General features: G+C 50.6%; 3 protein-coding genes across 14 annotated transcripts in view; 2 read left to right on the forward strand and 1 right to left on the reverse strand.

The window, feature by feature from the left end:
* Nucleotide 1: 1 nt before the first annotated feature.
* Nucleotides 2-1568, forward strand: LOC121403904 (DNA ligase 1-like; the record flags this gene model as incomplete). Its single annotated transcript, XM_041592140.1, has 2 exons — nt 2-1423; nt 1539-1568. Coding segments are annotated over 2 exons (1452 nt in total), but the record flags the coding sequence as incomplete, so codon positions are not given.
* The window catches only part of LOC111079210 (myosin light chain kinase, smooth muscle-like), a 26769-nt gene continuing 3498 nt past the window's right edge, over nt 1034-24304 (forward strand). For 3 of the 11 annotated variants that reach the window (XM_022374291.2, XM_022374294.2, XM_022374296.2), the window contains exons 1-8: nt 16102-17128; nt 17195-17327; nt 18491-18659; nt 20436-20481; nt 20551-21425; nt 21482-21899; nt 22052-22424; nt 23720-24034. In XM_022374291.2, the coding sequence (XP_022229983.2) occupies nt 16194-17128; nt 17195-17327; nt 18491-18659; nt 20436-20481; nt 20551-21425; nt 21482-21899; nt 22052-22424; nt 23720-24034 (3264 nt within the window). In that variant the 5' untranslated portion in view covers nt 16102-16193. Of the gene's footprint in view, nt 4566-4791; nt 5404-6226; nt 8079-8164; nt 8948-9137; nt 9918-10184; nt 11869-12053; nt 12783-12848; nt 13593-13717; nt 14426-14504; nt 14678-14861; nt 15183-15426; nt 15689-15807; nt 17129-17194; nt 17328-18490; nt 18660-20435; nt 20482-20550; nt 21426-21481; nt 21900-22051; nt 22425-23122; nt 23268-23558; nt 23654-23719; nt 24035-24304 lie in introns of those variants that run through there. The other 8 variants (XM_041592065.1, XM_041592064.1, XM_022374286.2 and 5 more) reach the window with 8 other exon arrangements.
* Nucleotides 18660-20308, reverse strand: LOC111079216. Of its 2 annotated transcripts, none has more exons than XM_022374314.2 (3): nt 20096-20308; nt 19841-20034; nt 18660-19769 (listed from the first exon to the last, which is right to left on the reverse strand). In XM_022374314.2, the coding sequence occupies exons 1-3, from the start codon at nt 20230-20232 to the stop codon at nt 18727-18729; spliced, it is 1374 nt and encodes a 457-aa protein (XP_022230006.1). In that variant the 5' UTR covers nt 20233-20308; the 3' UTR covers nt 18660-18726. The 2 variants fall into 2 exon arrangements, with proteins under 2 accessions (XP_022230006.1, XP_022230004.1); XM_022374312.2 differs by having other exon boundaries at nt 18660-19772.

Genomic DNA, 24304 nt, shown 5'->3' on the forward strand with positions numbered 1-24304 from the left:
CCTAAAGGCAGAAGAATCTGATATTGTTGCTGAAAAGATATTTGAAGAAAAAGCTGAAGAAAGTCAGAAGGTGGATGTCAAGGATTCCGAAGCTAAAGCGCAGAAAGCAAAGGCCCTGGAGAAGCAAGAACTCGAGGAGAAAAAACTGGATGAGACGAAACAGAAGCAAGCTGTGAAGGATGCAGAAAAGAAGGCACAGAAGGCAGAAGAATCTGATGTAGTTGTTGAAAAGATATCTGAAGAAAAAGCAGCAGAAAGTCAGAAGGCGGACGTCAAGGATTCCGAAGCTAAAGTGCAGAAAGCAAAGGCCCTGGAGAAGGAAGAACTCGAGGAGAAACAACTGGATGAGACGAAACAGAAGCAAGCTGAGAGGGATGCAGTAAAGAAGGCACAGAAAGCAGAAGAATCTGAGGTTGTTGCTGAAAATATAATTAAAGAAAAGGTAGAAGAAATTCAGAAGGCGGATGTCAAGGATTCCGAAGCTAAAGCGCAGAAAGCAAAGGCCCTGGAGAAGCAAGAACTTGAGGAGAAGCAACTGGATGAGAAAAAACAGAAGCAAGCTGAGAAGGATGCAGAAAAGAAGGCACAGAAGGCAGAAAAATCTGAGGTTGTTGCTGAAAAGATATCTGAAGAAAAAACAGAAGAAATTCAGAAGGTGGATGTCAAGGATTCCGAAGTTGAAGCGCAGAAAGCAAGGGCCCTGGAGAAGCAAGAACTCGAGGAGAAACAACTGGATGAGACGAAACAGAAGCAAGCTGAGAAGGATGTAGAAAATAAGTCCCTAAAGGCAGAAGAATCTAATATTGTTGCTGAAAAGATATTTGAAGAAAAAGCTGAAGAAAGTCAGAAGGTGGATGTCAAGGATTCCGAAGCTAAAGCGCAGAAAGCAAAGGCCCTGGAGAAGCAAGAACTCGAGGAGAAACAACTGGATGAGACGAAACAGAAGCAAGCTGTGAAGGATGCAGAAAAGAAGGCACAGAATGCAGAAGAATCTGAGGTTGTAGCTGGAAAGATATCTGAACAGCTGACAGACGAAGCATTCAAGTCTAAAGAAGCAACGTCTTTGGAGAATCCAATTCTAGAAGTAGAACAACTGGATAAGAGAGACAAGCATGCTAAAAAAGATACAGAGAAGGGCAAAAATGCAGAAGTTTCTGAAGTTCATTCAAAGAAGCTATTGGAAGAAAAGGTGGACGAAATCAAGAATCCTGATGAAGCATCCAAACCTCACGACGAAAAGGCCTTGGAAAAGCACAAGCAGATTGAGATAGAAACTGACAAAAAGGACCAAAAGGCAGAGACTTTCAATGAAAAAATATTGGGTCTATTCCAGGCGCTTGCTCTCAGCACAAATAACGAGGCATTGCAGACAATTGTGACGGAAAGCCAAGATATTATCGAGAATCTCAGGGATGCTGAAAAGGTAGCCAAGTCCATATTTAAATTACAAGAGCATATCGTTCATACCTATGACGGAAAGACAGCAAATGAAGATAATGATAAGCAAAACGCGGTCGAATTTATCGAAGCCCTTCTAGAGGCCTGCCCAGACGCAGCTGAGCAACTAATTCACAACTATCTTAAGGAAATTAAGACAAATGTGATTCTAACTAAAGCTTCAATTCAGCTTATCGACGAGAGCAACTTGTTCACCAAACCATCCCTGTTGGTGCCGAAACTAGTTAATTTGGAAAGGATTGCTGAGAAAATTCAGTCTTCTCAACATTTAGATAAGTCATCCGAAAAGATGATCAGCTTGCAACAGAATCTAATGGATATTTTCATAATACTTGACGATCTACTAGACGAGAAGACGGAAATCTTAAAGCCAAAAATTGAAGCAATTAAGTCGATTTTGCTCGGCGAGTATGACTATATTGAGAAGAAACAAGGAGATCTTCATACTGCCATTGTCCATGGAAAGATTCATAATGTTACGCAGAAGATGTTAAACATTTGTGAAGATCTGAAAGACTTGATTGGAAAACAAACTCAACATAAAGAAGTAGGCGAAATTGCGGAGGCTGAAATTCTTTCTGAAAAGATATCCGAGGAAAGAGAGGAAGATCTCAAGAAGATCAAGAAAGCTAAGGTATCTAAAGTTCTTTCTGAAAAGATTTCTGAAGAAAATGTAGAAGAAAGTCAGAAGGCGGATGTCGAGGATTCCGAAGCTAAAGTGCAGAAAGCAAAGGCCCTGGAGAAGCAAGAACTCGAGGAGAAACAACTGGATGAGACGAAACAGAAACAAGCTGAGAAGGACGCAGAAAAGAAGGCACAAAAAGCAGAAGAATCTAAGGTTGTTACTGAAAAGATATCTGAAGAAAGGGCAGAAGAAAGTGAGAGGGTCGATGTCAAGGATTCCGAAGCTGAAGAGCAGAAAGCAAAGGCTCTGGAGATGCAAGGACTCGAGCAGAAACAACTGGATGAGACGAAACAGAAGCAAGCTGAGAAGGATATAGAAAATAAGTCCGTAAAGGCAGAAGAATCTGATGTTGTTGCTGAAAAGATATCTGAAGAAAAAGCAGCAGAAAGTCAGAAGGCGGATGTCGAGGAATCCGAAGCTAAAGTGCAGAAAGCAAAGGCCCTGGAGAAGCAAGAACTCGAGGAGAAACAACTGGATGAGAAAAAACAGAAGCAAGCTGAGAAGGATGCAGAAAAGAAGGCACAGAAGGCAGAAGAATCTGAGGTTGTAGCTGAAAAGATATCTGAAGAAAAAGCAGCAGAAATTCAGAAGGCGGACGTCAAGGATTCCGAACCTAAAGCGCAGAAAGCAAAGGCCCTGGAGAAGCAAGAACTCGAGGAGAAACAACTGGATGAGAAAAAACAGAAGCAAGCTGAGAAGGATGCAGAAAAGAAGGCACAGAAGGCAGAAAAATCGGAGGTTGTTCCTGAAAAGATATCTGAAGAAAAGTTAGAAGAAAGCGAGAAGGTGGATGTTAAGGATTCCGAGTCTAAAACCAAGAAAGCAAAGGCCCTGGAGAAGCAAGAACTCGAGGAGAAACAACTGGATGAGACGAAACAGAAGCAAGCTGAGAAGGATGCAGAAAAGAAGTCCGTAAAGGCAGAAGAATCTGATGCTGTTGCTGAAAAGATATCTGAAGAAAAAGCAGCAGAAAGTCAGAAGGCGGATGTCGAGGATTCCGAAGCTAAAGCGCAGAAAGCAAAGGCCCTGGAGAAGCAAGAACTTGGGGAGAAACAACTGGATGAGACGAAACAGAAGCAAGCTGATAAGGATGCAGAAAAGAAAGCACAGAAGGCAGAAAAATCGGAGGTTATTGCTGAAAAGATATCTGAAGAAAAGGTAGAAGAAATTCAGAAGGCGGACGTCAAGGATTCCGAAGCTAAAGCGCAGAAAGCAAAGACCCTGGAGAAGCAAGAACTCGAGGAGAAACAACTGGATGAGACGAAACAGAAGCAAGCTGAGAAGGATGCAGAAATGAAGGCACAGAAGGCAGAAAAATCGGAGGTTATTGCTGAAAAGATATCTGAAGAAAAGGTAGAAGAAATTCAGAAGGCGGACGTCAAGGATTCCGAAGCTAAAGCGCAGAAAGCAAAGGCCCTGGAGAAGCAAGAACTCGAGGAGAAAAAACTGGATGAGACGAAACAGAAGCAAGCTGAGAAGGATGCAGAAAAGAAGGCACAGAAGGCAGAAAAATCGGAGGTTGTTCCTGAAAAGATATCTGAAGAAAAGTTAGAAGAAAGCCAGAAGGTGGATGTTAAGGATTCCGAGTCTAAAACCAAGAAAGCAAAGGCCCTGAAGAAGCAAGAACTCGAGGAGAAACAACTGGATGAGACGAAACAGAAGCAAGCTGAGAAGGATGCAGAAATGAAGGCACAGAAGGCAGAAAAATCGGAGGTTATTGCTGAAAAGATATCTGAAGAAAAGGGAGAAGAAATTCAGAAGGCGGACGTCAAGGATTCCGAAGCTAAAGCGCAGAAAGCAAAGGCCCTGGAGAAGCAAGAACTCGAGGAGAAAAAACTGGATGAGACGAAACAGAAGCAAGCTGAGAAGGATGCAGAAAAGAAGGCACAGAAGGCAGAAAAATCGGAGGTTGTTCCTGAAAAGATATCTGAAGAAAAGTTAGAAGAAAGCCAGAAGGTGGATGTTAAGGATTCCGAGTCTAAAACCAAGAAAGCAAAGGCCCTGGAGAAGCAAGAACTCGAGGAGAAACAACTGGATGAGACGAAACAGAAGCAAGCTGAGAAGGATGCAGAAAAGAAGGCACAGAAGGCAGAAAAATCGGAGGTTGTTCCTGAAAAGATATCTGAAGAAAAGGTAGAAGAAATTCAGAAGGCGGACGTCAAGGATTCCGAAGCTAAAGCGCAGAAAGCAAAGGCCCTGGAGAAGCAAGAACTCGAGGAGAAACAACTGGATGAGAAAAAACAGAAGCAAGCTGAGAAGGATGCAGAAAAGAAGGCACAGAAGGCAGAAAAATCTGAGGTTGTTGCTAAAAAGATATCTGAAGAAAAAGAAATTCAGAATGCGGATGTCAAGGATTCCGAGTCTAAAACCAAGAAAACAAAGGCCCTGGAGAAGCAAGAACTCGAGGAGAAACAACTGGATGAGACGAAACAGAAGCAAGCTGAGAAGGATGCAGAAAAGAAGGCACAGAAGGCAGAAAAATCTGAGGTTGTTGCTGAAAAGATATCTGAAGAAAAGGTAGAAGAAATTCAGAAGGCGGGCGTCAAGGATTCCGAAGCTAAAGCGCAGAAAGCAAAGGCCCTGAAAACAAGAAGCAAACAACCGAGAAGGTGCAGAAAGAGGCAGAGAAGGAGAAAAACTAGGATGGTAGAAAAAACAGAAGCAAGCTGAGAAACCGAAGGAAGCCGAAAAGAAGACTCAGAAGTTTGAAGAATCTGAGGTTGTTGTTGAGAAGTTAGAAGAAAGCAATAAGGTCAATGTGCCTGAAGCGCTTTCCGCAGACAATATCATTGAAGAAAGAAAGTCTGGCTATCAGCGTGACGTTGAGAGGAATCAAAGAGTGGAAGAACCTGCCGACGCCATTAGTATGCGATCCTATAAATCAATGGATTCTGAGTACAAGGATAGAAAGGAATCGCGCAGTGCTAAGCGTAAGCCCACTGTGGACATCCAATTAACCAATCGGAACACGGCATCGGGCAGTGATCTGAAGCTGACTTGCGGGTTATCTGGACACGAGATGAGGGTGGAGTGGTTTAAGCAGAACACTCCGATTGAGAATGGGGTCAAGTACAGGAAAACATTGAACGACGGCCTCTCGTGCCTTGAAATTAAATCGGCCGAACTAAATGATTCTGGCATCTACCGCTGCATTGCGTCCAACCAAAATGGAGAAGTCGAAACTAGCTGTCTTGTGACTATATACGAAGCACCTTCGAGCAAATTTGGCACCCCGCCAATATTTACACGCAACATTCGAGGTAAGTGGCGGCGATCGTGCCCTGTTCTACCTATTCTACCTAGTGATCTAATGCCCGAATTTCGAACTCAATTAAAGACAAATATTTCAATTATTTGCATTTATGCATCTTGACTTGGCATACAATGTACACGTATATATAAGATACTGCATATATGTATATATAAATAGATATAATATATAGGAAGCACGTATGCGTAAGGCTCTTGATTAGGTATTAATTTATATTATATATTACTTGTATTTATTTTGGGGGGAGGGAGAAATATTATGTTATATGTAAATGGCTTGAGTAATGTCTGGTCAAGAAATCATCTGAGAAAATTAACTACCAATGACATCCCCATATAAAATGGATTGGCTTAACAACAGAGTAACTAATCGTACGACGTGTGTGTGTATTCTTCGCGCATTAACTAACAAAACAAATCGTTTTACACTTACGGTTCGCAAATATGGCATGTGTTGAGATTTGAAGGTAAATGAGTCCCATTATCATAGCATTTAAATAGAAACCTATTTAAATAGCTCATTTAATTCGAATGGCAGCCGCCGCCGCCTCATTTATATAATTGAATTTTCATTTGCATTTACTGCCTGCATTCATTAAAAGTGGAAAGGGATTTAAATAGAAATGCATTTTGGCACTGAATGTCGCATGTGTGTGATCGTGTGATTGTGCGAACGAGCTCTTGTCGGTAAAACAAAACAGAATTCGTAAAATAGTTTTTAGCATAACAATCGATTGGGAATTAGGATCAGATCGGAACAGATCGGTTCGATTCGATTCAATTCGAGAAGGAATGTATTTTCGAATATTTCACCACGTTCGGTGACAGTCGTGAATCTTCTTTTGCTTCGAGCGGACGTCTCACGTCCTAAAAAACTATCGATCGAACCGTTGCGGGCTATATAGTACATATAGATAGTATATAAAGTCGGACGGATATAATTTTTTTCGGTTTTCCATTACGAACTCCATTCCCACGTTATCCTTCCATAAACCACCTTAAGAAAAAGGTCCGAAACCAATCAGAATGGGAGAAACGGATGGAGATATCGAGCCACGGGCCTCTGCCGAACCAGAGGCGCCAGCAGCCCAGGACACGTTGCAGGTGCCAACGCAAAAGAAGCGTAAACTCAAATCACCAACTCCAGTTAGCTTGCGCGGACGCAGCTCCACGCCGATACACGGCCGGAGTCAGACACCGTTCAACCTCTACATGAGTCGACGCAGTGCCACGCCCTCGACATGGCGCAGCATTACGCCGTTCCTGAATCGCGAGGAGAAGGAGAAGACTCCTTTCGAACTGGGGCGGGACATAAAGAGCCAGACAACGTGCAACATTGCCGTCTTCGATCGCGCCCTCGTCATGGATATCTCCGAGCCGTTGGATGCGCAGAAGCCCGTGCGTTACATAACATCTGACTTGTCGGTAATCGATCGCGCTGCCGTAATGGATGTGTCCAACGTTGAGGTTATCTACGTCGTCGAAGAGTACGAAGAGGTCGACGAGGAGGAGATCATTGAGGAGGTGAAGCCCAAGAAGAAGGCCAGGAAGCCGCGTGTCCCGCGTAAGTCCGTCGATCTGACATTGGAGGACAGCGACGCGCTTGGTGACGGCCTCGATGACCGGGAGGACAGTTTGGATCTCGATGATGACGAGCCCGTCAAGAAGGGCAAGAAGAAGGCTCCTCCCAAGAAGAAGGAGAAGAAGGAAAAGTCACCCAGTCCCAAATTGAGCTTGAAACTGGAGATTGGAGGCGGCCAGAAGGCCAGCAAGAAAATGTTTGAACAGCAGCAGGCTGCACCCAAGCCACCGCCAAAGAAGAGCAAGATGGTGCTCCAAATGGAGGAGCAGGCCAAGGCGGCTGCCAAGGCCGCCGAAGAGGAGGCCAACAGGGCCAAGCCCAAGGGCGAGACCTTTGAGGAGCGCCAGAAGCGCCTCCAGGCCGAGAAGGAAGAGGAAGAAAGATTGGAGGCCGAGCAGCGGGCCCTCGAGGAGGCGGAGGCTGCAGAAGAAGAAGAGCCACCAGAGGAGGAGGGTGAGGGCGTGGACGAGTTCGGAGATGAGGATAATGAATATCCTGCCGAGGATGGTGAAGAAAATCCCGAAGATCTCGCCGAAGAAGAGGCGGACACGGTGGTCGACTTGAAAAAAGAGAAACGTCGTGGCAGCGACTCCTCGGACGACTTCGTTCGTCCCGATCCCCACGAGGAGGAGCGCTGGCAGCGCATCGCCGCCATCGAGGGCGAGGCGTTCATGCAGCAGATGCGCAAGTACAGCATGGCCAAGCGCATCAGCGAGAAGGAGCGCGACGCCGACTGGCAGAATCGCCGGGAGCAGGGCCGCCGGCCCAAGTTCATTAACTTTCTCTCCGATCGCACCGTCGAGTGTGGCCAAAGTGTGCGCCTGGCCTGCGCCGTCGATGGCCCGGAGCTGTCGGCCAGGTGGTTCAAGGACCGCCGGCAGCTGGAGCGCGATGGCAACCATCGCATTATCAACAACAACAATATCCTCGTGCTGGAGGTGCTCAACACAAACATCCTGGACTCTGGCGAGTATTCGTGCGTGATTTCGAACCAGAACGACGAGGTGACCTCCTCGTGCATTGTCACCATCTACGAAGTGTTCAAGGACGAACCGAAACCCCCATCCATTCAGTACATCAAAGGTATATGTCGGCGAGTGAGCGTGTTCGCGTGCGCGTTCGGTGCATCCCCAAAGTGCTGTGTTGTAGCTTTTCTTTGCCTCTTCCAGAGTACTATCACATGCGCGACGATGAGCTGACCATCGAGTGCCATGTCCATGGCGTGCCCCGTCCGGTCATCACTTGGTGGCGCGGCGCCTTCCAGGTGAAGCCCAGCTACAAGTTCACCATGCTGGAGGAGGCGCACGGCGTCTGCAAGCTGCTGATTTATAAGCCTGGCAACAAGGACGGCGGCATCTACACTTTGAAGGCCATCAATTCCATCGGCGAGTGTCAGATCAATCACACCGTGGAGGTGGCCAAGAATCTGCACTACCATGTCCCGGGCATCTTCCATGCCCGCGACAGGATCCAGCTGGACAGCTTGAAGCAGGCCAAGAAGCAAATGGATGAGGCCCTCAAGTCCATGGCGGAGTCGGATCAGAGGCGTGCCGAGGCTGAGGCCGAACAGGCGCGCAACCGGCCAGTGCGTCCCTCACCAGAGCCACTGGTCCCCTCCAAGCAGAAGCTCTCCTTTGCCACCCAGCTGCGCGATCGCATGGCTCTCGAGGGATCCACCATTAAGTTTGTGGCCACTGTCATTGGACCCTCGCCCAGCACCCGCTGGATGAAGGACGACAAGTGGGTGGTGGTTGGTGGCAACGTCAAGAACCTGTCGGAGGAGGGCAAAGCCATTCTGGCGATCGAGAATGCCACCACCGCCGACTCGGGCGTCTACAAGTGCGTGGCCAAGAACGATCTTAGCGAAATCGAAACCTCTTGCTACTTCAAAGTGTATGCGGCACAGACCGATGGCGACGAATCGGAGCCCATATTCGCCCTGCCCCTGCGAGGTATTTGCTCTTCTCTCAATGTTACTCTCTGTGGATGTATCGTGGATGTCTCTTCTTCTGCTGTTACACGACTGCTACATGTGTCTGTGTCTCTGTGGTGTGTGTGTGTTGTCCGACGATCGCGATTGAGGTCGTCCGTGTACGAAAATAGATGAATTGATTGATTGGATTGCCTTTGCCTTCTCCTTAGATGTATATCATGCCTCGCAGAACGATTTGATTCTCGATACGAAGGTGCGCGGCAATCCCCGCCCCGTCATCTCGTGGACGAAAGACCAGATACCCGTGGTGCTCGACGATCGGGTGGTGCAGATCGAGCACTTGGACGGCATCTGTGAGCTGATCATCAACAAGCCGACCGTCAATGACAACGGAATCTATGTTTGCTCTGCCCAGAACAAGTTGGGCAGTCAGTCGACCACCCACACGGTCGTCGTCGACACACACTCATCCCGTCGATCGAGTATTCTCTCCACTTTGGCCATGCAGGACGGCGCAAAGGAGGGCGATGCCACGGAGGGCGGTGGCAAGGCCAAGGGCAGGCCAAAGAAGAAGAAGGACGATGAGGAGGAGGGCGCTGGCGGTGGCGGAGGAGATGGCGGCTACGAGCGACGCAGCCGCATGCCGGACCCTTCGCCCAAGCAAATGCTTTACTTCACGGTCAATCTGTCCAATCGGTATGTGGCCGAGGGCTCCAAGGTCAAGTTGCAGGCCGTGATTGGAGGTCCCGAGCCGATACTCAAGTGGCTGAAGGATGACCAGAATGTTACCTACGGACCGCGCATTCGCAACATGAATCGTGATGGCCTGGCGGTCCTGGAGTTTGTCAACGCCTCCACCGAGGACTCGGGCACCTACACGATCACTGCCCAGAACGAGCACTGCAAGCTCAGCACCTCGGCCGTGCTGCATGTCTACGAGTCGAAGGTCAACACCGATGTCCAGCCCGTGTTCATCCGATCGCTGAAAGGTAAGAGATCGCATCAAGCACAAGCACAAGCATCACATTGTCTTCCCATCGGATGAGAGATCAGTTCAGATCGGATCGGATCGGATCAGATCAGTGAGAGATCTATAATTAGAGGCATCCCACCATACATTGTTTGTGGTTGTGCAATGCCATCGATCGCGTCGTGTCCATTATGCAATCCATTATGTTGTTTGTGGTGTTGTGATGTCTTCTATGCTCTCTTCGTTGCATAATACAAATCTCTGCCATCCTCTTCCCCATTTAAAGACACCTATCATCTGAACACCAACGAGCTGATCCTGGAGACGGCGGTGCGTGGGCAGCCCAATCCGGAGGTGCAATGGTTCAAGGACAGCATTGAGATCCAGAGCGGCGGCCGTTACCAGTTGATCGAGCATCAGGATGGCACCTGCGAGCTCCTCATCGATCGTCCGGACAACAGGGACTCGGGCAAATATGTGGTCAAGGCCGAGAGTCGGGCCGGCAAAATGGAGATCTCGCATTACGTTATGTTCGAGGGCCAGGCCCATCACATTGCGGACAATATCCACGGCGTTTTCCATGCCGACAAGAATCTGCTGCGTCCCAAGGAGGAGAAGGAGAAGCCCGCGGAGGACTGGAGGAAGCCAGCTCCAGTGGCGGCCGCACCCGAGGCAGAGTCTGAGGCTGAGGCCGAGGATGGCAAGGGCAAGCGACGTGGCCGCAAGGGTGACGACGACGAGGGAGTTTCATCGGCCTACGCCTCGGATTATGCCTCCGATTCGGGCAGTATTTCGAGCAAGCGGCGCGAGAAGAACATCGTCATCCACTTCAGCACCTCCATGAGGGATCGCGTTGTGGCCGAGGGATCCAAGGTGAAGATCTCCTGCTTCCTGGACGCCAAGGAGCCGCAGGTCAAGTGGTTCAAGGACGGGGAGCAGATCGTGAATGGACCCAAGATCAGGGGCCGCTATAGCGAGGGACTGTGCCTGCTCGAGATCACGAGCGCCACGGCGGAGGACAACGGCGAGTACAAGTGCTGGGGACGCGATGAAACCGGCGAGGCGTCCACCTCCTGCCGTCTGGAGGTGTTCGAGGATCCGGGCACCGGCGACGTTCCGCCCACATTCACGCGCAACATCAAGGACACGCTGCACGGCAAGATCAACGAACTGCAGCTGGACGTGCATGTGCGCGGTCTGCCCACGCCCTCGGTCACGTGGGTGAAGGATGGCGTGAAGGTCGAGAACAGCGACAAGTACCAGCAGGTGGACCACGATGACGGCACCTGCGAGCTGTTCATCAGCAGCCCGAAGCCCTCGGACAGCGGCAAGTACGTTTGCCAGGCGGAGAACCGCGAGGGCAGGACGGAAATCGTCCACATGGTCACTGTGGAGAAGCGTGTGAGGGCACCACGCGTCTCGCCGCCCAGGGAGGGCAGACCGCCCCGTCCTGCTGGCGATGAGCCAGTAGCCGGCGAGGAGGGGGAGGCAGGAGCTGATGCTGAACCGCGAGTCAGGAAGCCCAAGACCGACGAAGAGGAGGTGACAAGCTCGAGGCGCGAGGTGCCCATGCCTCCGGATCTGAGGAAGCGTCTCTACTTCCGCAATTACCTCTCGAACCGCACCGTCAAGTCGGGCAGCAACGTCAAGTGGATGGTGAACATCGACGGACCGGATCCCAGTGCCAAGTGGTTCCACGGCGACCAGCCCATTGCCTTCGGCCCCAATACCAAGATGTCCATGCAGAACGGCATTGCCTGGCTGAACCTGGTGGGTGTGACGGAGGAGGATGCCGGCGAGTACACGCTGCGGGTGAAGGGATCCGACAACGAAATCGTGAGCACTTGCAACCTGTTCGTTTACAGCACGGGTAAAGTGGAGATAATCCCACCCACCTTTGTGGTGGGCATCAAAGGTAGGACGCGCTCCACTCGTATGTGGTGTCGTGAGCGTCGCGCCAGTGCGTCCAGGTGAATGTCCCACCTTGCTTTGAGCTAAGTGTAGTCCTACTGTACTCCTAGATGTAGCTTTAAAGAACACTAATCCCCAGATAGATCTCTTGATATTCCCATATTCTGTATGCTGTATTCTGTCTTATTTGTATTGTGTCTTGTCTCTTCCCCATCACCCATCCATCCATCCATCTGCGTTGCAGATTCATACCATTCCCAAGGCAATAGCCTCACGCTGGAGTGCAAGGTATCGGGCAGCCCCAAGCCACACATCTACTGGCAGAGGGACAACACCCTGCTGCCAGTGGAGGGCGCCAAGTACCAGTATGCGGAGCAGACTGACGGCGTGAAGCTCCTGACCATAGCGCACTTTGGCAGCAACGACTCCGGCCTGTACACCTGCTATGCGGAGAGCGAGAACGGTCAGATGAAGATCAGCAAGTTCGTGCAGGCCTCCGACTACATACGCGAGCGAGCGTCTGAAAAGAAACCCATTGATATGGTCATTCAGGAGATCAAGAGGGATGATGAATCCTCCTCCTCCGCTGCTGCTGCTGCTGCTGCGAGTGACAATGCGTCAGCCAAGGCCAAGGCACGCGAGGCCAAGCTGCGCCTCAGCCTGGAGACCAGCTTGAAGACCATGACCATCGGCAGCGGCAACAAGGCGCAGATGATTTGCTATGTGACCGGCTTCATCGAGGATGTGCACTGGCTGCGGAACGAGGAGCGCGTGACAAAGGATGCCCGGCACAAGATCTACAACATAAACGGAGCCATCAGCCTGGAGATATACGATGCCCGGGTCGAGGACAGTGGCCACTACAGATGCGTCGTGAAGAACAGCAAGCAGACCGTGGAGAGTGCCGGACAGCTGAGTGTGTTGGATCAGACCCACGGACACCTGCCGGAGAGCTTCTCGAGTGGAATAACAGGTGAAATCATCCACCCATCCATCATCGCTTTTCCCTTTTACTGATCTTTGTAATTGTCGTTTGCAGAGTCCTACGATGCGCAGCGGAATGAGATTGTGCTCAGCTGTCAGGTGCATGGACGTCCCAGTGTCAGTTGGATGCGCGACGATCACACGATCTGCAACAATCGCTACAAGGCGATGGAGGAGCCCGGCGGCGTTCGGAAGCTGATCATACGCAATCCCATATCCTCCGATTGCGGCATCTTTGCCTGCTATGCGGAGCACGAGGATCGAATCGATTCGGTCAGCACCTCCATCAGAGCAGCCGACCTCAAGCGTCTGATCACTGTCAGTGCAGAGAGTGTATTGGCAATTTCTGATCAGGATGTGTCCAGCTGGTCGCGCAGTACATCGCATATAAGCACAGCAGCTGCTCAGGTCAATGGGAATGGAGAGCTTCATCGGGCCGGAGATCGCATCTTGCGCAGCGTGGGCAAAGCCAAGCCGCTCTTCCACGCTCTGCTGCACGATCGCACCGTTTCAGAGGGAGCCAATCTGCGGCTGGTCTGCGCCGTTTCGGGCGATGAGAGCACCCACATCGAGTGGCTTAAGAACCACAAACCGCTGCCCAGGGACACACGCTACCAGACCCTCTACCAGAACGGCGAGGCCTCGCTGGAGCTCTATGCTGCAGTGGCCGATGACAGCGGCAATTACACCTGCTGTGCCAGCAACGACTTTGGCGAGAGCCTCACCCACGCCCAGTTGCGTGTCTACAAGCACTTCAAGGAAGCCTCACAGCCAAGTACTTTCACGCAGCCAATTCGAGGTAGAACTCGGATATCTTTCGCCTGCGCCTTTGTACATCTTTTTGCTGTTCCGCTAACCGCTTCTGTAAACCCACTTGGTTTGGTTGACCCTTTGCTAATGCTTGTTCTTGTTCCCTTCTTGCAGACACATATTCTCTTAACGAGAATGAGTTGGTTCTGGATTGTCGCGTGCGTGGCCAGCCCCGCCCCGAGATTGAGTGGATGAAGGGCAACGAGATCCTCAGCAACGATGAGAAGTACCTGGTGATCAGCCAGGCCGATGGCTATGCTAAATTGGTCATTATCAGCCCCACCGAGAAGGACTCTGGCGTATACTCGTGCGTGGCCCGCAACGAGGGAGCCGAGCACAAGATGTCCCACCAGGTGGACTTCAAGGGACGTGAGCGGTACACACAGGAGAAGACGTCGGGCTTCTACCATCGTGACCCCAACAAGCCGCACTTCCTCATGCCACTGGGTAACCAGACCGTCTGCGATGGCGGCACTGTGGCCATTTCGGCCGAGTTCATGCAAACCGCTACGCCCCTCGAGGTGAAATGGTTGCGCGGCGGCCAGCTCGTCGAAGGTCCCAATGTCCACACTCTGGCTGAGCGCGGCGTCTACACGCTGACCATTATGCAAGCTGGTCCGCAGGTTGAGGGCACGTACACGTGCCGCGCCTCGAATGCATACGGACGGATCGAGTCGCATGTCAATATCGATGTGGCCGTTGGTGCCGAAAAGGAGGAGCGGCCACCGCTGTTCCTGTCGCGCCCCGACACCGAAATGAAGATCGCCGTGGGTGATCCCTTCTCGTTTGCCTTCCGCATTGCCGGCGATCCGAAACCAAGGCGTAAGCAAGCGATTCATCATTGTGTGTGTGTGTTGGGATCCACTTCTAATCATATCATTCGATTTTGCTCACGTTGCAGTCACGTTCATGAAGGGCACCAAGGACATCACCCAATCGGATCGGGTCAGCCAAGAGGTATCCGATGACTACACAAGATTCACAGTGCAGCAGGCCCAAATCTCCGACTCGGGCACCTACTTCGTTGTGGCACGTAACAACTTTGGCACGGACAGGATATTTGTTACCGTCACGGTATGTTCTTGGGGTTCTTTGGGTCTCTGTTGTTTCTGTTTGCTGTCGCTTCTGGCTGTACCTGATTGTCGTGTCTCTCTCTCTCTCTCTTTCTCTCTGTGTGTGTGCTCTCCGAGTGCCAAAAATGCTTTCGCTAACTAACCTATGCTATTATTTCTCTTCTCTTCTCTGCTTCTGCTTCTAGATTAAAATCCCCAAAAAGAAAGAATAAAGCTTATTAATTAAACACATAACAAATATTTTGCAAATTTCGAACGCCTTCGCACCAACAAAATACCAATTACCAAATACAAACTCCAACTCCAAATACAAATACAATTCTAATTTTATAATTAATTACAGTCAACTTTCCTGACTCTCTCTCTATGTGTTCATTCAAAGCAATATATAATATCGTTCTGACTACAAAACTTATAGGTAAACCCGCGCGCTCGCTCCGCAACGCCAACGCAACCACGCTGGGGCCTACCACTCGACAGTTACAGCGACACATCGTATTTCAGAGGTGAGTACTCAGGCATACTGTATCCTTGTATCCTTGTATCCCTGTATGAAAGCTCATTCATCTTTGTGGCCGAGTGGGCCGGACAGTGGCGTTCTATAATCATTTTCTGTTGTGTATGGATCATTGTCTTGCTTCCACTTCGTTGTCCGTTCCATCCTGTGTCTGTCTGTCTGTCTGTCTGTTCGTGTGGCGTCCATTCTCTTGAGATATGATGCCAAAGCTTTGGTTGGATACTTTCTTGCAGATCGGTTCAAGCACCGCCACAAACCACAAACGACAAAAGAAATTATCTGTGAGATCAATGAGATCGATAGATCGATACACCCTGCAGCACACACACAAAATAATTCGTGTATTTATCTTTTGTTAGTATTTCTGAACGATTGACTTAATTACTTTTATTATCGTATATAAATAATGTATTATTTAAAGCACAGCAATCCAGCTTATACATTTACGTAGTGGAAAACAAACAAAACAAACAAATAAAAAATATTTCTCCGGGGCGTACTGTCTTTGATTTGAGGATTGGATTTCGATGATACACCATATACCACCTACCCATCCACCATCTGCCATCTGCCAGTTTCATTCATTCATTTGTTTTGTTTTGCACCCGCTACAGATCCACCTGGCTGCATATCCACCGAGCCGCTGGTCGTCGACTCCGGACCCACACACATCTCCCTGTCATGGGGCAAGCCGGTGAGCGTCAACTCAGCTCCGGTTATTGCCTACAGAGTGGACGCCTGGATTGTGGGCCACGAGGGCGGCGCCTACTGGCGAGAGCTGGGCCTGACGCCGATCAACTCCTTCGACGCCTTCAATCTGAAGCCCAATGTGGAGTACCACTTCCGGGTCACGCCCAAGAATCGCTACGGCTGGGGTCCGGCTGTCCAGACGAGCTCCACTCTGCAGGTGGGCGGAGTCGAGTGCCTGCCCGAGTTCGTCAAGATCCTGCCCGGCCAGGTGAAGGCCTTGCTTGGCTCCTCCTTCACTCTCCAGTGCAACATGCGAGGAGCCCCACGGCCGCAGATAACTTGGTACAAGGATGGCATTCAGCTGAGCAGCAGCTCGGAGCGCGTGAGGATCCGACAGATTGGCTCCACCTGCGCCCTGACCATAGCCACTGTCAGCGATCTGGACTCTGGCCGCTACACCTGCGAGGCGACCAACTCCAAGGGCCGCGTCTCCACCTTTGCGCGGCTGCAGGTTGTGTCCGATTCGCGGCTGTACGAGGCAGACTCGCGTCTGAAGGAAATCGCCCATGGACGCAGTGTGGCTGAGGTGGGCGATTCGCTGCCCATCTTCACCATGCGCCTGCGGGATCGCCGCGTCCAGGTCACCTATCCAGTGCGTCTCACCTGCCAGATTGTGGGCTATCCCGTGCCGGAGATACTCTGGTACAAGGACGAGGAGCTCATCAACGCTGACCGGCGACACCAGATCACAGCCGAGGGGCAGTTCTTCACGCTAGAGATTGCGGCCACAACGCTGGACATGAGCGGCACCTACACCTGCCTGGCCAAAAACGAACTGGGCTCCGTGTCCTGCCACTGCACTCTGGTGGTGGACAAAGGCATTCGTGCCTACATCTCGCCCGACTTCTATGTGCCCCTCGATCCGTTCTATGTGTTCCCCGAGGGCTCAGAAATACGCCTCTCCACCAAGGTGGAGGCCTACCCAGCCGTGGGCGTTACCTGGCATCGTAATGGCATGCGGCTGCGCCCCAGTCGACGCCTGACCGCCACCCTGGACAGCAATGGATACGTTGAGCTGATCATTGCCGAGGCCACTGTGCGGGATGCCGGAATCTATGTGTGCGTGGCCTCCAATGTGGTCGGCAAGGTGGAGACCATTTGCCGCGTGGCCATCGAAGAGGCGGAGCACAAAATGGTGCCGCAGCGTTCACTGGAAATACCCAGCATCAAGACTGACGATTTGCCGTGAGTTGTACCCAGAAGAAGAAGAGTGTAGATCAGCCATTTAATGGTTCCATTTCTCTTTTTAAGTTACTCCAAGGAACCGCTGTTTGTGGTCAAGCCCCGTTCCAGTGAGGCCTACGAGGGCGACAACGTCATCATATTCTGTGAGGTAGTTGGCGATCCCAAGCCCGAGGTGGTTTGGCTGCGTGATTTTCTGAATGTGAGTATGAGCGATAGTCTCAGCGCAGGCGCAGCAGCCGCAGCAGCTTTCAGCCCCACAGCCCCACAGCCACCCAGTCAAACAGTCAGTCAAGCCAAGTCAAGTCAGTTGCATTCACGGCACCAGCGAATGTGGGTCGTATTCAGTTATCGCTGCCGTTACGCCCGTTACGCGTTACCTTCTCGCGTGCCCATTCTCGTAGAGAAGCTCAAGTACAGGTGAACCAAGAACGTGGGGGGCCCTACTGGCATCAGGAAGTGCAAAGTGATTTCCGCCTTTTTTTTTTTTTTTGATTTTGCCTCTATATAAAGTGAACTCCCAGGGGGCCAGACGGTAGTTTTCTTATTTCGAATTGCAACAGTTGCTCGTGCGGATAGATTTCAAAAGTTTTCGTATTGATCCGCAGAAAACGCGAACAAAGTGTCGAAAAAAGAACAAAACAAAAAAGAAACAGAGTCTTTCTCAAAGGTAAAACGGAATGTGATATGGCAGTGAAGCTAAAGAACAATGCAGTGGCACGAACCAAACAGGTGGCGGCTGCTGCTCTTCGTACTCGGATTACGGACAAATGCGTCATTCCCCGTCCAGAGGGGGGCAGGGCACCATAGAGACACACACAGATCTTATAAATCCGAATCGCTGTCAAACGCTAATTCAAGTTCAGGCCATATCAAATAACAGGCTTGTTCAGGCATCGAAAACTGATACAAACAATTATACGATACGAGTATACGAGCCAAAAAGGAAAAACAAAAAATTATTACGAGTACTCGTACTGGCCGCTGTCGTGTGTGCAACGTGCAACCAAGGAAGCAGAAGTAGAAGCAGGCAGGCAGGCAGGAGGAGGTCAACGTCAGCATTCAACATCAGTTGTCAGAGTGTATACCTGTTACCAGTTTTCCTATTCGACAGTCTCGAAATTCAATTTTGTGCTTATATGGCCATAAGCTTTACCCAACAACAAAACAACAACAACAACCGCCACCAAGTCCGAGCGTCAGCAACAGCCATAGAAACCAGCCTCAGCCTCAGGCCTCAGACATTTGTATAAAGATAGTCGTCGTCGTGATTCATGCTCCTTATTGACAGACCAGACCGTTTGTGCTTATATCTCGGAGTGACCTTGACTCACATGCTCTTCTATCTGCATATTTTATACGCAGCCGGAGTACTATAAGGACGCGCCACATTTCCGTAGGATTGGCGAGGGCCCAGAGTACAGACTGGAGATACCGAGCGCCAAGTTGGACTTTACCGGCACCTATTCCGTCATAGCCAGCAATTGCCATGGCGAGGCCAAGGCTGTAATATCGCTACAAATATTTGCCAAAGGTAAGATTATTCATATTTCATTTATTGACTAGTCGGGTGGGATCAGAAGCCAGCTCTTACTCTTGGATCAACTAATTTGGGAGTAGGTTATCTGCGGATAGGTATTGAGCAGGCGCGGAAAGACAATGTCCCTCCAAAAGTCCTCGGCCATTGTGACCAGACTGGCCACAAATTCCGGATCTGCCTGCACCCAGACATAGTGCAGAGCTCCGTTCGTCTCGAAGATGGGACTGAGGACGCAGTAGAGCGCCTTGCTGACATTCGCCACAAACATTTGTATCTGTATTTGGGCCATGTATTTGGGTGCTATCGACTCGCCAGCCTCCAGATACCTCTCGAAGTCCTCCTCAGTTTTTGGCGCTTTGATCTCGACAATGTGATCGTCTGTGATGCCATCTGGGGTGGCGCACAGAAACGGATAGTTCTCGTGCAGCAGCAGTCCGCATTCGATGTACTCCTTGTTCTCCAGTTTTTCCGTCTGCTTCAAAATGAATCGCTTGTGCTGCTTCAGCTGCATACGGGCTTCGGTGTTCTTGTCGCGTCCCTTGCAGAACATCATGTTGAATATCAGCTCATCGTCCTCGGCCGTTTTCCGCTTGGCCACCAGGTTTATCATGGAGCAGCGAATGCGCATGTACTGCGTTTCCACCCACAGTCTCGACTTGTACTGGTTCCTGCTAACATCATTGAGGCTCTCGGGGAGACCGATCTGCGCCTGTTGCTCCATGTGCTGGGCAAAGCCCTGGACATCGTGTATGTTGTACTCGTTTGACCTCAGAAGCACATGATGCACGAAAAGAGTCTCAAACTCATCGCTGGTCTCAGCGCATTGTCTGTACAGAGCCGATCCCCGTCCACAAATGGCTATTTCCTCCAGCACAGCCGAGAGGAAGGCCTGCCCATCACTGTCGTTCATTTTTTGGGAGTTCAAGTCACTCTGCAGGCGCACTTCATCTTTGGCAATCATATCACATATGGGAATGGCCCGTGTGGGCTCCGGCTGCACCAGCAATTCCAGTTCATGCCCCCAAAATTCCACCACAGCCGAGGGTTTTCGGTGCGTGCTCTTCTGCAGTAGCCAAAATGTAAAGGCCACGATGTGTGGGCATACTTCTAAGGGTGGGATGGGAGGTCGGCTGATTAATCTTTCTGCTGGCAAATAAATTACTTTTATTTCCTACCAGAATCGGGGCACCGACTGCATTGGCTCTCGGCAATTGCCCGCGGGTTTTCGAGTACTTTGATGGCCACATTGGCATGTGTGTCCGTATTGGCAAACTCGGATGCGGAGAACACCATGGCCTTCAGTTCGCAGATGCTGCCCTGCTGTCGCAATTGCACATAGTCTGTTAGGAGATCATTGTTATCCGTCGATCTGTGTGCGGACAAGAAATTCCATTAAGCGAGTGCGAGAGAGAAAGCTATAGGTTGCTTACATATTTTGTGGCTTTTCGGATGCTGCTGCCAGGCAAAAGTTATACACCACTCCGCTGTTTAGCGTGGGCAAGTTGTGGATGGTTGCCTTGCGGAAGCCAGGATCTATGTCCATGGGAACAATGATCATTCCCCTCATTATAAAAGAATTTTAGAACTTCTGGGTTTTTTGACGCTAAAAATAAACATTCCGAACAGTGTGACCGTGTGTTGCAACTGCGAAAATACCAAAACGCCAGCCCGGTCTGAATGCATAATTTGCACTGCTTTACACTGCTTGTCGATAGGCATCTGATGGTTATCGGAAGTTTGTTTGAAAATGTTTTCCGTTTCGTTTCGCAGATATACTTAAAGATAGCCGCATGGATAAGGTTCACACGCGACATGGGTGAGTAACGCTTCGTTCTCTCATACGTGAAGCGATTCGGGGTTCAATTATATTATTGTGTGTTTGCAGCAACATCGAGACACTTCCGCGATTCGTCAGAAACTTGAGAAATTTGCGTTGCTGCGATGGCGACGCCATATCGTTGGAGTGCCATGTGGAGGCCATGCCCGAGCCGTACATAATCTGGGAGAAGGATGGACATGTGGTGCCCAGCGACAAGGACTACGTGATGTCATATGACGGCACAAAGGCCGTTTTGAGCATACCCCGCGTCTATCCGGAGGATGAGGGCGAGTACACCTGCGTGGCAAAGAACTCCGTGGGAAGGACGCTTTCGTCGGCCTGCATAATCGTGGATGTGCCCGAGGAGAAGGAGAACATGCTGAGTCGCCAGCTGACACGGCCAAGCGGCCTGCTCTCGGCCCACTCGACGCCCCGCTCCACGCCGCGATCGACACCCAATCGAAGCTTCTCGCCCATGCGACGCCTCTCGTACCGCACCAGCAGCATCGATCTGTCCGGTGTGGCTGAGCGGCGCCGCAGCGATGCCCGAAATGCCTTCACAGCTCCCAAATTCCTTGCCATTCCCTACAACCGCGTCGTCGAGGAGGGTGACAGCGTCCGCTTCCAGTGCGCCATCGGGGGCCATCCAACACCCTGGGCCACCTGGGACAAGGACGGGATGATTGTGACACCCACCACACGCATAGCTGTGAAGGAAGTAGACGATCTGCGCTTCATCGAGATCGATGAGGTGAGCTTCGACGATGCGGGCCTGTACCGCATCACCCTGGAGAACGACTTTGGGCGCATTGAGGCCACCGCTCGACTGGACGTCATCCGGAGCTCTCGCTATTCCAAGTCCCCCTCAGCGCGAAGTGTTCGAGCCTCCTCCTCCCGCCGCAATGCCTATCTGCACAGGCGCATCATGGGTCCATCCACAGGTACGCGTATGCCCCTCTCGCTCTCCCAATTCCATGCCAAATTTCGAATCTTACAGCAATTGGCGGACGCATGGCTCTGGCAAGCGGCTACCGAGGCTCCTCAGTGCCGTCGGTGCGATTCTACCACAACAACGTGGAGCTGGAATCCACGGATCGAGTGCACATCCTGCTGCAGCCGGAGGACTCAATGGCCATGCTCATCGTGGACAATGTGACGCGCGAGGACGAGGGCGTCTACACCTGCATCATAAGCGGAGATCATGATCCGCTGATTAGTTCCACGAGCGTTACCTTCCACGAACCCAGCACAGAAGTTCCGCGGCGACGCGCTGTCATTGCGGAACCACTGCCCGAGATTACCAAAGCGGTGGAGGGCGAGGCGATCGATCTGTGCTGCGCCATCGACTGCGAGCAGCCCTACAGCTACCTTTGGCTACGTAATGGGGAAATTCTACCAGATAGTGACGAGTTCAAGTGAGTATTATGCGGGTATATTGTGTTAGTGCAGCCTTATCGAAAGATTAGCATACGAACCTGATTTGAGAGCTGATAAAATGGGTATTCTCTCGTCTGTATTACCTGCAATCGCTGGCATTTATTACAAGTGTATTAATTATATATTATAGCTACATTGATCACGGCAATGGATGCCTCTGCCTGCGCCTCAACGAACCATTCGACATTGACTCGGGCACATACAGCTGTCAGGTGTTCACCTCCCCCTCCGAATGCAACGACATACTCCTTGACAACTCCACCTTAGCCTCGGACAGTGACTGCGACTGCAGCAGTAGCGGGGAGCTATGCGTTTTAGAGCGGGATCTGTCCCAAAACGACCAGGAGTGCATACAACTACTTAAGACGCCGCTGCCCGTGGTCTGTGGATCGGGAGAGGAGGCGCTTTTCTATGCGCGTGTTTTCCCCTGCGAAGCGGAAGCCGTCTGGTATCTCAATGGAAAGCCGCTCGCCGACGAGGTGGATGACTCACTGAACATGACGGTGCGTATGCAGGGGAGGGGGGAAACAAGCAGCGAACAGGCCCTATAAACATTAAGTGGTTCGGGTGCTCGCTGACGCTGCCGCTGGCCGCAATCTGTGTGTGTGTGTGTGTGAGTGGAGCGCGGAGAATTTGGATAACTGCCATCTTCAAACAGAGCTCTTCATTTTATGTTTATACGCTTGCAGAGGGTATTACGCATTGGACTAGATGTTGGCAAAGCAGTGAAGAAAGCAGTTCTGATCCGACGCAATTCATAGACACAGAATTGTAGCTTAGAAGCTTCAGCTTAGCATCACATTATCGTTAGCGTTGGATCTGTTACATCTGTTAGGGTATCAAAATATGCGGCCATCCCCTGGCTGGACTTGCTTTCAATTTCTCTGTGTCGCCTTGCCGCAGGCTTGAGCCTCAGCCTCAGATTCGTTCACACCTTGATGGAGAAGACAATAACAATAATAATGATTGTTCATATATGTATGTATGTATACATATAGGCATGCTCATTTACATATGTACATATATGTATGTGCACACATGTGTGTGTAATTTCTATACATCAGAAATTGAAAACAGAGACCAAAAAGATTGAAATACTGCCGCCATGCGAGCTGCATGAGGCGTCGCTGCCCGTTCGGTTGCCTCCAATCGATGCGCCATGCTCCCGTCCGACCGATCGAAGAGGAGTGAAACACTCGTTCAGTGGCGCTCAAGCGGCTCACATCAGGTCCAAGAATTTCCCCAGATGACAACCTGGTTCAGTTAGGCAATAGAAAGCAGCAGCAGCAGCAGCAGTAGTATTAGTAGAAACAGCAGCCGCTCAAGGGTGGGACAAGATGTCGAAGGTAGGCGAGGCAAATGGATTGCATTTAAGGTGTATCAATATCGTTTACATTCGCGTAGATAAAATACCTTATAGATAAGGCAGGGCGAGTGTGGGGTCGCCCAGGCACTTGTCGTTATTTGTTTTTGCTCCAAATGGAAACAGAACGAGAGCGCCAACGACAGCGACAGTGAGCGTGAAAGTGCCATGCCATTATTGTCGCGATCGGTTCGGTTCTGGCGTGCTCCCGATTCTCCGCGACTAATTGGTACGTTTGCCATTGAGAGAGGCTTTCAGTGCTGGACAAACCGTTCACCGCGACGCGTCACATTCCGCCGTACCGGATTGACTCGGATCGGAAACACTTGTGCACTCAAAATAGATATAGTACTTAGTAGTCGTCGTAGTGTATGCAAATGTTTACCCATCTGCTTTGAGCTTCCTACCACGGTTAATCATCTCTTTCTGTTGCAGTTGGAGTCGTATCCAGAGAACGGCATTCGGGTGCTGCGCCTGCGAGACGTGCAGCCCTCACAGAGCGGAGAGATTCGGCTGCAAGTGAAGCATCCACAGACGGAGCGGCGCATACCCACTGCCCGGACATACACCAGTCTGCTGGTCTTGCCCATTGTACGGGGCAACAGTAGCAGCAGCGGCTCCTCATCGCTGGCTGCCAGAAGCTGCATTTTGACACGCCCCGAAGATTGCACCGCCCTCATCGGCGGTCATGTCCGGCTAAGCGTGCGCTACGACCCATTCCCGGGCACCAAAGTCATCTGGTACAAGGCGGTAAGTGTCAATCGATCGATTCGATCCCCAAATACGGTTGGGGGTCTCAGCCAACTGACGCAGGAGGATGTTTTGCTTTTGTGTATGGTAATTTGTCCGGTTTTCGTTGCGCAACAATATCTTGACCCAATTAGGCCAGAGCAGGCCACAGGCCACAGGCCTTAGGCCGCAGTTAGAGGGGATTATGGATACAAGTCTCATTGTACTCTCATTGTTATGGCCATGATCCGTATCATTCTTTATCTGTCATAAGTCAACACAAGACGCCTC

The sequence above is a fragment of the Drosophila obscura genome, unplaced genomic scaffold (genome assembly GCF_018151105.1).
Source record: "Drosophila obscura isolate BZ-5 IFL unplaced genomic scaffold, ASM1815110v1 contig_17, whole genome shotgun sequence".
Classification (NCBI taxonomy): Eukaryota; Metazoa; Arthropoda; class Insecta; order Diptera; family Drosophilidae; genus Drosophila; species Drosophila obscura.